Source organism: Heterodontus francisci, chromosome 23 (assembly GCF_036365525.1).
Source record: "Heterodontus francisci isolate sHetFra1 chromosome 23, sHetFra1.hap1, whole genome shotgun sequence".
In the NCBI taxonomy this organism is placed as follows: domain Eukaryota; kingdom Metazoa; phylum Chordata; class Chondrichthyes; order Heterodontiformes; family Heterodontidae; genus Heterodontus; species Heterodontus francisci.
The window spans coordinates 39566796-39580720 of NC_090393.1; the positions used below are offsets into that span (position 1 = coordinate 39566796).

Below are 13925 nucleotides of genomic sequence, written 5' to 3' on the forward strand. Positions count from 1 at the left end.
TGCTGAACTCTGGTATCTATCTACTTCTCTCCCATGATTACCTTGATCATGAGAATCACCTCTTGCCCATTTGACTATTCTGACTAAATTGCCAACTACCCAACTTTCCTTCTGGTCACATGCGAGCTGATATTGTAAATGGTTCCTTCTCTTTCAAAACCGTTGTCATGAACAGCTTGACCATATCACAAAAAACTCACCCTTGCAAACTATCACCCCATTTCCAGCCTCCTTTTCTTCTCTAAAATGCTTGAACATATTGGTGTCTGCCCACCTTTCTACTAACACTGTTTGAATCTCTCCAATTCGGGTCCTGGACTTTCCCATTACAGCAAAATGACCCTAATCAAGGTCCTGCAGGGCACACACTGTGAAAATGACCTGCAGCATCATTCATCAACTGTTCTGCAGTCTTTGACACAGTCATCCACACAATACATTTACTCCATTATCCAGAGGAAGCATTTGCATAATGGCCCAATAAATGACTACTGTAACTTTCTTTAACTTTCCTCAACAAATCCTATCTTCCAGAGAAGCAAACAAAATTCATCGCTTTGTAATGAGTTTCTCTAATGTTTGGTCTCCAAAGAAAACAAGTAGCTGCCCAGATTGATGAAAGCCTAAACATACAAAAGGTCTGTGCATATCAGAGAGAGTGCAATTGCTTGATTTCACTTTTATATATCCAAGAATTGCATGAAAACCTACACAAATGGTTCTTCCTCCCACATTATCATCTCTGGTGCACTAAAGAATGTATCCATGGCCCCTCCTCTTCCTCATCTTTATGTTGCCCCATGGCAAAATTGTCCAGACATGGGCTATTTTCTGCTGATGCCACCCAACTCTATCTCTCCAACAAGTCTTTTGGTTCCTCCAGTGAGTCTGTGGTGTCAGATTTATTACGCGAGATCCAGTCTTGGATAAGCTAGCATTTTATGTGTAGGAAATGAACTTAAGGAATGCGGACGAATATAACTATGGTAATGTACTTTACCATTGTATGAATTCATTAGAATGAATGAGAAACAATCAGCAACTATATTACAGTAGTACAAAAACACTCGAGCGATCTGAGGACTTACGACACGAGACCAGTCTGGAACATAGCTGCGCACAAGTTCTGGGCGTACTCAATTTTCCATTCAATTTAAGAATATTTCTGTAAAACCTGAAGACCAGTCAAGTTAGATGCCATGCTAAGCAGTACTAGAGGAAGCATATGCTTAAGGGGAAGCAGTGACATAGTGGTATTGTCACTGGACTAGTAATCCAGAGGCCTAGACTAAGGCTCTGGGGTCACAGGTTCGAATCCCACCACAGCAGATGGTGGGATTTGAATCCAATTAATAAAAAGAAAAATCTGGAATTATAAAGCTAGTCTAATGGTGACCATGAAACCATTGTCAATTGCTGTAAAAACCCATCTGGTTCAAGAATGTCCTTTAGGGAAGGAAATCTGCCACCCTTACCTGGTCTGGCTTACATGTGACTCTTAAATGCCTTCTGAAATGGCCTAGCACTCAGTTAAGGGCAATTTGAGATGGGCAAGGCAATAAATGCTTGCCTACCCAGCGACGCCCACATCACATTAAATACATTTTTTTTTAAATGGCCTAATAAATGACTACTATAAGCGAGCTCCAACTTTCCTCAACACCACTCATGCACACATTCACTCCCACATGCACTCTCAAGATAGGTAGAAGGTAAAGGATAAGAGTTCAAGGTGTAGTAGGTGTTCGTGGTTTCCGGTAAACCTGTTAAATCTTCCAAGGAGGACAGTCTCTTTTAAAGGTGCAGGTATTTGTAGTCTTGAACTTGCTGAGATGCTGTAGATTTTGGTCTATGCTACACCAAGTTGAATTGTAGAATTAGCAGCAGGGCTTCTTCTTGTTTAGGCTGGATCTTTCCACAGTCCTTGGCTGGACTGCTTTTCAGTGATGTTGCTGTGATTTCACTCTCTCTCTCTCTCTCTAGGGTTACCTTTTAAGCTCAAAATCCATCAAATAGTTTGTTAGTTGTTAGGGGCAGCACAGTGGCTAGCACTGCAGCCTCACAGCTCCAGCGACCCGGGTTCGATTCTGGGTACTGCCTGTGTGGAGTTTGCAAGTTCTCCCTGTGACTGCGTGGGTTTCCGCCGGGTGCTCCGGTTTCCTCCCACAGCCAAAGATTGATAGGTAAATTGGCCATTGTAAATTGTCCCTAGTGTAGGTAGGTGGTAGGGGAATTGAGGAGATGTGGTAGGAATATGGGATTAATGTAGGATTAGTATAAATAGGTGGTTGATGGTCGGCACAGACTCGGTGGGCCGAAGGGCCTGTTTCAGTGCTGTATCACTAAATAAAAAATAAAAACATGGCCTTCTCCCACACAATGGACCAGGATGTGGAATCCATGGCTATCTAATAATGTTTGAATGGATACTATTCTGTTATGATGTGTCTACTTCGCACCTTTTGTCTCCGAAGGAAATCATTCAATTCAGGAATGTCTCTTGATGGTTTCAAGATGGGTGTAGTCGACACCGCTTCGTTTGAAATGCATTCTTTTGTCCTTTCAAGACAGTGAAGCAGTGTTTGAATTCACAGGACAGGTCATGTGACCTTCAACGACTATCTTTTGCAGCACACTGTCCACATTTATTTTTAAAAGGAAAAGTCAATTTCAAAGATTCCACAATGAATAAAGTTTGTATCTTAAAAGTAGGAATATGATACGTCTTTACTGGGCATGACAACCTCCCGACCTAGCCTGAGGTGGCAACAAATGAGATCAATGGAAGTCAAAGCCAGAGGCATACAGGTGCTGGATAAGATAAATAAATTTGACTAAACTAGAGTTAACTTAAGATGAAACAAATCTGGCTCATTTTGGTCTTAATGCTAGATAGACAGTTGCAGAGTCTTGGGGGCCAATGGAGAGGTAAACTTGAGCGTCATCTGTGTAAAGGTATATAGAAGCTGCTAATTGAAAGCATTTACAAGGCAAAGGGTAGGGTGATATCAAGTATGCGTCTCTGCAGATTTCTCTTAACCTAATAGCAGGGGAAAAAATAGTTTACAAGCTAATAAAAGCAAGGAGACTTATGTAAATACTATGTCTTGAGCAAATAAAAATCACTGATAACATACAATTTAAAAACATGCACATCGATTTGGATTGTTGGGGATATTAAAAGTGCATTGGGAAGGATTTACACCAGACATGAGAGGGGCAGATGCCAATCACATCAAGAAGAAACAAATGCAAGGGAAACAAAAGATTCCAGAATGATGCAGCAGGTAGTTTCCTGCTTTCTGTCTCCCTCCTTTTTTGAATAAAGGAGTTACATTCACTATTTTCCAATCTAATGGAATCTTCCCCGAATCTAGGGAATTTTGGAAAATTAAAACCAATGCATCAACTATCTCATTAGCCACTTCTTTTACGACCCTAGGATGAAGTCCATCAGGAGCTGGGGACTTGTCAGTTCAGAGCACCAACAATTTGCTCAGTACCACTTCCCTGGTGATTGTAATTTTCTCCCTCCCTTCCATTTCCTGATTTACAGCTATTTCTGGGATGTCACTTGTATCCTCTATAGTGAAGACTGATGCAAAATACCTATTCAATTCATCTTCCATCTCCTTATTTATTCCCCAGACTCACTTTCTCTCGGACCAACGCTCACTTTGTTAAATCTTTTCGTTTTTAAATATCTATAGAAACTCTTACTGTTTTTATATTTCTAGTCAGCTTTCTCTCATACTCTAATTTTCCCTCATCTATCTTTTAGTCATTCTTTGCTGTTCTGTATATTCGTCTTATCAGATCGTACTTACTTATTTCTATTTGCACAATCAGTTCAGCTGTTTTGTTTCAAATGCTATGTGCATTCAGACAGAGTCTTTAGTTTTGACCTTTTATTATTTTTGTTACCATCTAGCCTTGACTGCTGATTTACTCTTACCAATTTGTACTCACTGTCGCTTCCTGTCACGGTCTGTTTATCATTGCCCATATTGATGCCTTTTCTCTCTTGCCTTGCCTCTACTCTTTGATTTACCACATCTTCCCAAATTTGATCCCTTGCCCCTACTATTCAGCAAGATGCAGTGGTGAGCAACCGTTTTTGAGATGCTGAGGTCGACAGCTAATCCTTGGAAGGAACCAGAACTGAACAAGTTCAAGGCCACATTGACTTTGACGGCATTGGCAGGGCATGGTGACCAGTACTGCGAGGTACAAAGTGCCAAGTCTTCGGTGACGAAGGCACAGATGTTTGTGACTGCCTGGAGAGTTGCAGTTTCCTGTGGCACTGTTTCTCGGTCATCTCCAGGTAGCTCCATCTTCAGCGGCTGATGCTGTGTTAAAGGTATGGCCTCTGTTGCCTTCCTTCCCTTCTTTCCTCTCCTGTGCCTTCCTGATGCCTGGGGTTCTGCCCTTCCTGTGGAAGGTGTTGCCTCTCATCGCCACTGCACCCAGCTGAAGCCTTCCTTCTGGGCAGGTGGCCACCCAATTGCCCTTGGCAGCCTTTCCCCCTTGCTCCTCTGCTCCCATGCTGTTCAAAGCCTGAGTGCCAAGTACCCACTCTCCCTGACACCTGTGGAGTGCCAAGGACACCCCCATACCAAGTGCCCAGTCCCCCTTTGCCTCGCTGACCCTCTTATGGGGCTGGGGAAATGCCCTGGGGCAACTATGGCTGGCTTTCCACTCTTTACCCACCCCTGCCTTCAGCTGGTCATTTTCTGAAGGTGCAGGTACATTGTCTAGCCCTTTAAAAATTAAAAGGTTAGCCTCTGACAAGCTCTAGATGAGTTTCTAAACTATGTTAATTGCCCTAAATTGAAGGGAGAGCGGGATTCTGGTTATCTCCCCCGCGCCCCCACTCCCACACCACGCAGCTCCTCATTAGCAGTGCCGGGATCAGCACCTTGAGATCAACACTCTGCCCTGGCACTGGTATTTTTTGGGGGGCCCCTTACCTCCGTTCTCGTCTTTGGGGTCCCCAAAAATTCAGCCCTAAAAATTTCAAACTTCCTAGACTGTGTTTTTAACTCTGCACTCATTTCCCTTTCCCATGTTTTGAGGATAAGGATTCTAGTTCTAAGAGGTACATTTATGAAATGCTTTGATTGTGAAGTGTATACATTCTGTGTTTATGGTAAAATACAAAAATTCTTCCAAGTTTAGTATTTACCATTAATGTTGCAATGTGATTCAAGAGTGACTTGTTTAAATCCTCTATAATCCATATGGCATTTCAAACATAAATTTAATTGGTTAAAGTATTAATTTGCAATTTGGAATCTGTTTACCATAGTAATGTTCAGCTGTTTTTCTGCGTAATGTCTCCACTGTGTCTTCAGAGTCTGCCCATTCTAGTACCAATCGTCGACCATACAAGTGAGTGCTGTGGCAAAGGGCATTGAAGGCTTTCTGCAGAACAGAAGGAAAACACCTCTCAATATTTCTGAATTATGACCAAAATTTATTTATGCCAATTACAGTTGATCATTTGTAAAAGAACTTTTTTGTGTAAATGTAAACAGTAATTAAATTATAAATTGCTGACTTCTAAGTGTTTACTTAATCTGACACATTGCTACACTAATTGGGTAACCTCCCTAAGTGTAAACGTAGCATATGAAACAGCTGTGGTAGCAGAGCTGCTTGGTGTCATCAAAGTACAAACATTCTTTTCCACCACTAGAGATGAGACATACTATTAACAATTCAACCAGGTGTACTGGAAACAATTGCGCTTGAACCATAAGGAAGTGGCCTTGAAAGGTCAAGCAGAACTATAGGAGAAAAAACACAAGATTAAAACGAGAACACGGGAAAGTTCAGGCAATACCCTTAGAATTAGCTGATACTGTTATCAACAATTGGAACTAAACTGAAGGAACTCTAATGACCAAGATCCTTTGTTGAATAAGCTACATTGTTTGATAAGATTAAATGCTTTTGGCTGTTCTTTAAACAAATGAGAAGTAATCAAGTATAATGTATAGTGATAGACAAGAGTATCATACATTTTTCTTTTTCATTTAATCTATAAGACAAATATATGAATAGGAAGGGAATAGAGGGATATGGGCCCCGGAAGTGCAGAAGGTGTTAGTTTCGGCAGGCATCAAGATCGGCGCAGGCTTGGAGAGCCGAATGGCCTGTTCCTGTGCTGTACTGTTCTTTGACTTTCTTTGACTGAAGCATTATATGGTCAGGCTGACATTGGTCAGAAGACTGAAACCTATTGTCAAAAATTAGTGACATTTTGAAAGTGAATCCTTGTGGCAAAAGGATCATCTTGGTCACCTATCAAACAGATATACAAAGGGTTTTTACTTGGTGAACTTCAGTGTGTAACAATTTGCATTTTTCACACCTAAGGAGAGTACTGTGCACAGTAGCTGCCATCTTTATTCCAGGCTCCACTGAGGCCAAGGAAGTGAGAACGCCCAGAGGAGTTTGTCCAACCTCAGATCCCTATGTGGGGGGACAGTTAGAGATTCTACACCAGGCCTCCCACCCCAGAATCTCAGAAACTTACAGCACAGGAGGCCATTTTGTCCACTGCATCTGTACTGGCACTTTGAAAGAGTAGTCATGCTTAGTCTCGCATCCCCACTTTTTGTCTGCAACTCTGCAAGTTCCCCATCCTCAAGTACCTATCCAAATCCCTTTTAAAATTATTTATGGAATCAGTTTTCACCACCTTTTCAGGTAGAGCATTCCAGATCTTGGCAACTCTGAATAAAATTCAGCTCATCTCCTCTGTACATCTTTTACCAATGATTTTAAATCTACAACCTCTGGTTATTGACCAACTTGACAGAGGAATGGTTTTTGTCGATCTGCTCATTAAAATTTCATCACCTTGAAAATCTCCATGAGGTCACCTCTGAACCTTCTCTATTCCAAGGAGAACAGTTGTAATTTTTTCAACCTCTGTTCATAGCTGAAGTCCTTCATCCCTGGTAAAACTCCTCTGAGCCCTAAAGCCTTTACATCCTTTCTGAAATGTGGTGCCCAGAATTGTCCACAATATTCCAGCTAAGGCCTAAACAGGCCTAACTAAAGTTCTAGAATGATCACTTTGCTTTGATATTCTATTGTTCTATTTATAAACTCAAGTAACCCATATGCTTTTCACCAACTTATCAACTTGTTGTGCAACCTTCAAAGATGCATATATGAGCAAAGTGTCTCTGCTCATCTACACTTTTCAAAATCCTGCCCTTTATAGTATATTATCTTTCCATATTCCTCCCAAAGTGCATCACATTATACTTCTCCACATTGAAATGCATTTTCCATGCTTCTGCCCATTTCACCATCATATCTGTGTCATTCTGAAATTGTATCCTCAATACAATCCACTCCTTTGACAAGTCTCTTAGCATCTGCAAACTTCATAATGCTTCTCCCTACACCCAACTCTTGGTCGTTTATAAAATTTGACAAGAGTAATGGGCCCAAAACTGACCCTTGCAGAACACCACTGCGAACCACCTCCCAGTCTGAAAAAATATTCATCCACCACAATCCTCTGCTTCCTGTCAATGAGCCAATTTTGTTTCCATACCGCCACTTTCTGTTTAATTCCATTGTTTTCTTAAGTCCATTTGTCAAATGCTTTGCAGAAGTCCATATATACAATATCAACTACACTACCTTGATCAAGTTTCTCTGTTACCTCAAATAATTTAATCAGATTAGTCATAAGAACATAAGAAACTGGAGCAGGAGGAGGTCATTCAGCCCTTGGAGCATGCTCAGCCATTTAATAAGATCATGGCTGATCTTCTACCTCAACTAGACCTTCTCGCACTATCCCTATATCACTTGATTCCCTTAGTAATTACAAATATGTTGATTTATGACTTGAACATACTCAATGACTGAGCATCCTCAGTTCTCTGGGGTAGTGAATTGCAAAAGTTCACAACCATCTGAGTTAAGAAATTTCTCATCTCACTCCTAAATGGTTGGCCCCTTATTCTGAGACTGCGACTCCTAGTTCTAGACTCCCCAGCAGGGGGGGAACATCCACTCAGTATCTACCCAACATCTACCCTGTCAGGCCCCTTAAGAATTCTGTATGTTTCAATTAGATAACCTCTTATTCTTCAAACTCGAAGGAATATACACCTAGTCTAGTCAATCCCTTCTCATGGGACAATCTCCTCAGCCCAGGAATGAATCTGGTGATTTTTCATTGCATTCCCCCTAAAGCAAGTATATCCTTCCTTGGGAAAGGAGACTAAAACTGTACAGGTGTGGTCTCACCAGGACCCTATACAACTGCATTAAGACTTCTTTACTCGTGCTCCAACCCCTTTATAATAGCTAACATGCCATTTTTGCTTTCCTAACTGCTTGTGGTACCTGCATCTACAGATTTGCCTTTTTTTTTTAAAATACACAGCAGCATAAAACCTCCAAAGTGATCAAGTCATCTAACTGTATTTGCTTGGAATATGCCTCTGAAAACTGCCCAAGTTAAGCTGTGGGAGAATTTGCTGACCATGGCAGATGATGCTTAACGGTTTAAGTACTGCCTACTTGAGTCTTTTTCCTTGTGCAACTGTGGCCATTCTAAACTACGGCTAAAAACACAAACAGAATCTGGTGCTGTTCTGCTCAAGAAGAGCCTTCAGCTCTTCAAGCTGGCTTTGACAGCAATTTAATTAGACTCTCCAGATCTCTATAGTATACCACATCAAATTAAAACTCAGACCTGCTTCAAATCCACTGCAAGCATCTCAATGTACTATTAACAACCTGAAACTAACTTAGCTCCTAAGCCAGATGTTCACAGCAAGTTCTTCTGGAAAAGACACTGCACTTAACAGGAACAAAAGCTCATCTTGCTTGTTGCAACAGAAATTGGAACTGAGTGATTAAGCATGGATACCTCAATGTTTGTAAAACTCTTAGTCTATTCAGCTCTTCAAATTTACATGGGTCATTCCAAACAACTGAATGTAAAATTGCACTCAGTTTGTGTCATAAAATGAGGCGATGTCTTATCTGTAATTATAGAGATAACTAGAAATAATGCAAGATACACATCATTTGGTATAAGATAACAAATGGCTATCCTTTCCGCTATTGACTAACTTTAGTGAAAACGTAGAAGTGAGTATAAAGTTTTATTCACGGCTTTACATGTACATCTATTATTCAACATGAGCCAAGAGGAAAATATAGGCTCTAGTTCTAAAAATTATTCTTCGATGTATTGTGAAGACTGAATTGAGAAAGTACTTCTCCATTTGAGTTGCACGTTATATTGTTGGATAATATTCAGTGTTACTTATAATTAAAAGTATTTCTTAAATGTAAAAAGTGCATATTTTGAAAGCAAATAAAAATTTCAACATAAAAATGATAAAACCCAAATGATTTTTAGTGAACAATTTTAGAAGGAACTTATCAGAAATTGAAATCTTACTGTAAATACCTACACCAAACAATATTAGAGGGGGAGAAAAAGCAACACCTAAGTAACTCTAAATAATTTTCATTTTTATGGGTTTAATAAGTGTTAAGATTCATATTCATAAAATGCACCTCTTGCACATTGTCCAGAGATATGCAGAAGTAAACTGGGAGTTACACAGGATTAGAGTTGCCAACTAGGGTTGGAGGCACTTGTGAAGGTTTCGTCACAAGACTTCCAACCACCCAACCCAGTCATACAGCGGTTTCCCCCCCATCTCCAATTTTTTTTTTATATAACAAATAAACAAAAGTGCTCAAAGGGGAAAAAAACCTACTTTTTAATGCCCCTATTATTTTCATCTGGGTTGTTCACAGTAGTGTCTATGAGATTAATCTTTAATTACTGGAGACTCCCTTACAATCCTGGAAGGATGGTAACCCAACATGAGACAAATGGCATAGTGGTTATTACGACCAGGTGAGGAAGGGGTCTCGGGCTCCCCGCTCGGTCTTTTCCTGGTTTGACCGTAACAGGGTTTAACTTTTAAGCTTCCCCTCAGTGAGTCCTTGCTCAGTGCTCTCTAATTGTAATTGTAAAGAAATCAAACAGACAGATTTTCTCAGATTTAAACAAGAAAGGTGTAAGTTATTAACCTCAAAACTCTAACTCAGTTAAAACTATTAAAAATAAGCGACGGGACCACACTAGCATGCGTATGTGATAAACACATACAAATAGATAGAGGAGGAGGAAGAATTAAAGAGGAAAGGTTTGAAGTAGCAGATGGAATTCAGTTACTGGTTTTGGGTTGGATGTAAAGTATTTGATTGAAGTTAAGTCTTGCAGTTCTCGTTGGGGCCCAGTGAACACTTTCAAACTTGTTTCGCTGATACCAGAAGACCTGCAGGAGTCTTCTGTCTTGAGGCTTGTTACTTCTGTGAGCCCCTGGAACTTTGCAAGAGAGAGAAAGGTGCTTTCTTCTTGAAGTTCAATTGCAGTCTGTCTCAAAACTTTACTGTGAGCAGAATTCAATCAACTCCAGCTTGGCCAGTAGATTAGTCACGTGATTAGCTCCTGGTTTGAAACAGCGTCGCCGGCGAGGTCTGTGGATTCCTTAAAGCTTACCAGATACACTTAGTCAGGGGTAGAATGCTGGCTCTTACACATTCAGTGACTCTCAAGGTCTCTTGATCATTACTGTTGATAAAACCCATTAGGGTAATTGAATCTGGGAGTACTTCCATTGTTGCTCTGGGCAACTGTCTCTCGGAATACAAATGTGCAGCAATCTTTTCAGCCACTCAGTCCTGTGGTCTTTTTAAACAAGCTATTTCAATGTTCAGTAAACGTTCAAATAATGTTCCACATGACAAAATTAATATGTTTCCATTTGACAGGTGTGGTTTCCGTCACATGGTAATGCCACTAGACTAGTAATCCAAAGCCCAGGCTAATGCTCTGGGGACATGGATTCAAATCCCACCATGGCAGATGGTGAAATGTGAATTCAATTAATAACTCTGGAATTTAAAGCTAGTCCAATGGTGACCATGAAACCATTGTCAATTGTTGTAAAAACCCATCTGGCTCATTAAAGCCCTTCAGGGAAGGAAATCTGTCATCTTTACCTGGTCTAGCCTACATGTGACTCGACAGCAATGTGGTTGACTCTTTAAAAAATGCCCTGTGAAGCCACTAGCAAGCCACTCAGTTCAAAGGCAATTAGGGATGGGCAATAAACGCTGGCCTAGCCAGTGACACCCACATCCCACAAACAAATCAATTGCAGAGATTAAGTTTGTATTTCTTTTACCCTTACCCTGGGGAATAAAATTAAATACACATGGTTTGTATATGGACAAAAGAAATACTATGACTAATGATTTAAAGACTATTCATGGTAAAGCAGTATCTAGCACATGGCTGAAAACCCCAGGAGCCTGAACATACAAAATCTTTCAGTTAATCATATATTTCACCAAATGGAATTTTTCAAAAACGTATTTCAGTAGGAATAGCCCATTAGTATTTAAGCGATAAATGAATCCTGCAAAAAAAAGCTACCATCATGTATCAAACATTTTAAAATCACAGATGCTCACCAATTTAATTTTTAAAAAGTGATTCAATACTTAAGAAAAGCACATTTTTATGGCCATTAATGAATTATTTGTAATGTATGAGGAGCTTTTTTTGAAGAATGTAAAGTAAAATCTCTCCAATATTTGAGAGTAAACCACATAAATCATTCACAATATAGTTAAAAATGTTGTTTGCTATTCTGAACAAATCACAAAAGTTGCTATTCAAATCCCCTACATTCGCACACGGACCTCTCGAACCGAGATGAACAGTGTTGACAATCACAGGCCACATGAGTTTCACTGTAGGACTGAAGGAGGTCCCTATTTGTACTTGGATGTTGAATGAGAAGGAATATTAATTACAAACTTAAACTGAAATTCTTTTGTTTTGTTTGGGGGGGGGGGGGTGGGAGGAGGGTAATCCCATCCCTTGAGATTATATATATTGGAAGTATAGTACATAATATGGCAAACTATATGATTTGTTTGAGGAAAACTACTCAAAAGACCCAATTGTTTTGAGTTCCATACTCACATCTGTCACAAATCTAAAAGGCAACCATTGTTGCATCAAACTGCTAAAACTACTTTCTAAGAAACTCTTTCCCCAGGGGTAAACTTTCAGAATTAAGCCTGTGCTAATAAAAGAATGCATGCTAGTCATAATAAAAAATAATTTCCTCCAATGTAAACTGTAAAAAAAAGTTTATTCACCAGGGTAATGATTAATTGAAATCATTGTAAATTGTCCCGATAGTGATTTAAATTTTTTTTGGGGGGGGGGGGGTGCTAGTAGGTTAGGCAAAGATTGGAATAGTTATGCTCTGTTTCAACATTATCCTTAGAATAAAATCAGCTCTCACATCAGGAAGGGAAATATCTAATATCGGTGTTACAAAAGCTTTAATGATGTTATCAAAGTGAACCAAAACAAATCAGTTACCAAGTTAATCAGTTACAGACAACTTTCAACAGCAGCTACTGCAGGGTAGAACAATTAACTGCAGAAGCAAAAATGTATCAACTTTGCTATATCGTGCCTGGTATCTTGAGCTAACATCCCAATTTTTTTTTTTATTTGCAAAAGTTTTCTTCAAGAGTCAAACTTTCCCTCTTAATCTGAAGCATGAATGAAGACTACTTCAATTTAGAGACTTGATTAATACAGTCCATTGTGCTAGCCAATACTGAAGCTTGAACTGATGAACATACAGACATGCTTCAACAATTGTTTTGTAGGACAGCTCCATCAAAAAGCTGGCACAGGCACAAAGGGGCGAATGAACTCTGTTGCTGCTTCAGATTCTAACTACACACTGAAGTGAAGCCTTTCACCATCTTAGACTACACTGCCCCAAAATGAATAGCCTATGCCGGTGACATGCTGGATATCATACATTGCCGGTTCTTCCTAGACTTGAGGCAAAATACTGTGCATGCTGGAAATCTGAAATGGAAACAGAATAGGAGAGCTCTCCATAGATGCTCCCTGACCTGCTGAGTATTTCCAGCATTTTCAGGTCAGGGAGCATCTATGGAGAGCTCTCCTATTCTGTTTCCATTTCAGATTTCCAGCATTTTCTGTTAATATTTCTTCTTGGTCTATAAGTGGTTCCCCTACATTTAGAATTTTTAGACAATGCTTGACTTACAGTTATTTAAATTGTATTTAGTTAGTAACAAATGCAAGTAGAAGTGACATCTGTCATGGACTTACAACGATGGGTCGGTTTTAATCACAAGCAGATATTGGGCAGGTGGGAAGAGGGCAGTGCAGCTACCAGCAGTAGAAAACTGTATGGCCCTTGACTTGCAGGCAAGTGACAGGGAGGGGTATTGGGAGGATCTTGTTAGAGGGAAAGGGAGACGAGACTGCAGCTTTCCCCTTGGGGCCCGATGGAGCACTCATTAATTACTTTGAAGTCATAAAAGTTAACTATGTGGTAAGACAATTTACATAACAGATTATCTTGTAAAATACTGCACCTTTGCATCTTGTTTAGTGAGGAAGTCAACAAATCCAAAGCCCCTGTGTGTGCCAGTTCCACCCATTTTCTTAGGTAATCGCACAGTCTTTATTTCTCCAAAGGTACTGAAACAGAAGGAAAACAGATATTGATAGAGTCAATATATAGATTTCATTATTGCTACTCAATACCACATTGTGCCCAAATGCTTGATAACCTTTATGTTTTTGAATTTGAGACCATGGAACAGCCAATTTCCCTTTTCATTACTTTGTAATAGTACAAATCAACACTTGCGGCATGGTAGAAATGCATTGAGGTAAAAAATTTAAAATTCAAGAGAGCTTTAGCAGTCCATAATATCACCAAATATTTACATAGTAACCATTATCACTATTTGTATTTGACACCATGAATGTGTAGACAGACTACTGG

The 13925-nt window shown here is 39.8% G+C and overlaps 1 protein-coding gene across 9 annotated transcripts in view; it reads right to left on the reverse strand.

The window, feature by feature from the left end:
* The window catches only part of rbm19 (RNA binding motif protein 19), a 308924-nt gene that overhangs the window by 141605 nt on the left and 153394 nt on the right, over nt 1–13925 (reverse strand). For all 9 annotated transcript variants that reach the window (XR_010977276.1, XR_010977275.1, XR_010977274.1 and 6 more), the window contains exons 22-23: nt 13510–13615; nt 5304–5424 (exon numbers count right to left, since the gene is read on the reverse strand). Coding sequence is in view for 4 of the 9 variants with exons in the window: in XM_068055148.1 (XP_067911249.1) it covers nt 5304–5424; nt 13510–13615 (227 nt within the window). In the remaining 5 variants the exon portion in view is untranslated. The remainder of the gene's footprint in view (nt 1–5303; nt 5425–13509; nt 13616–13925) is intronic.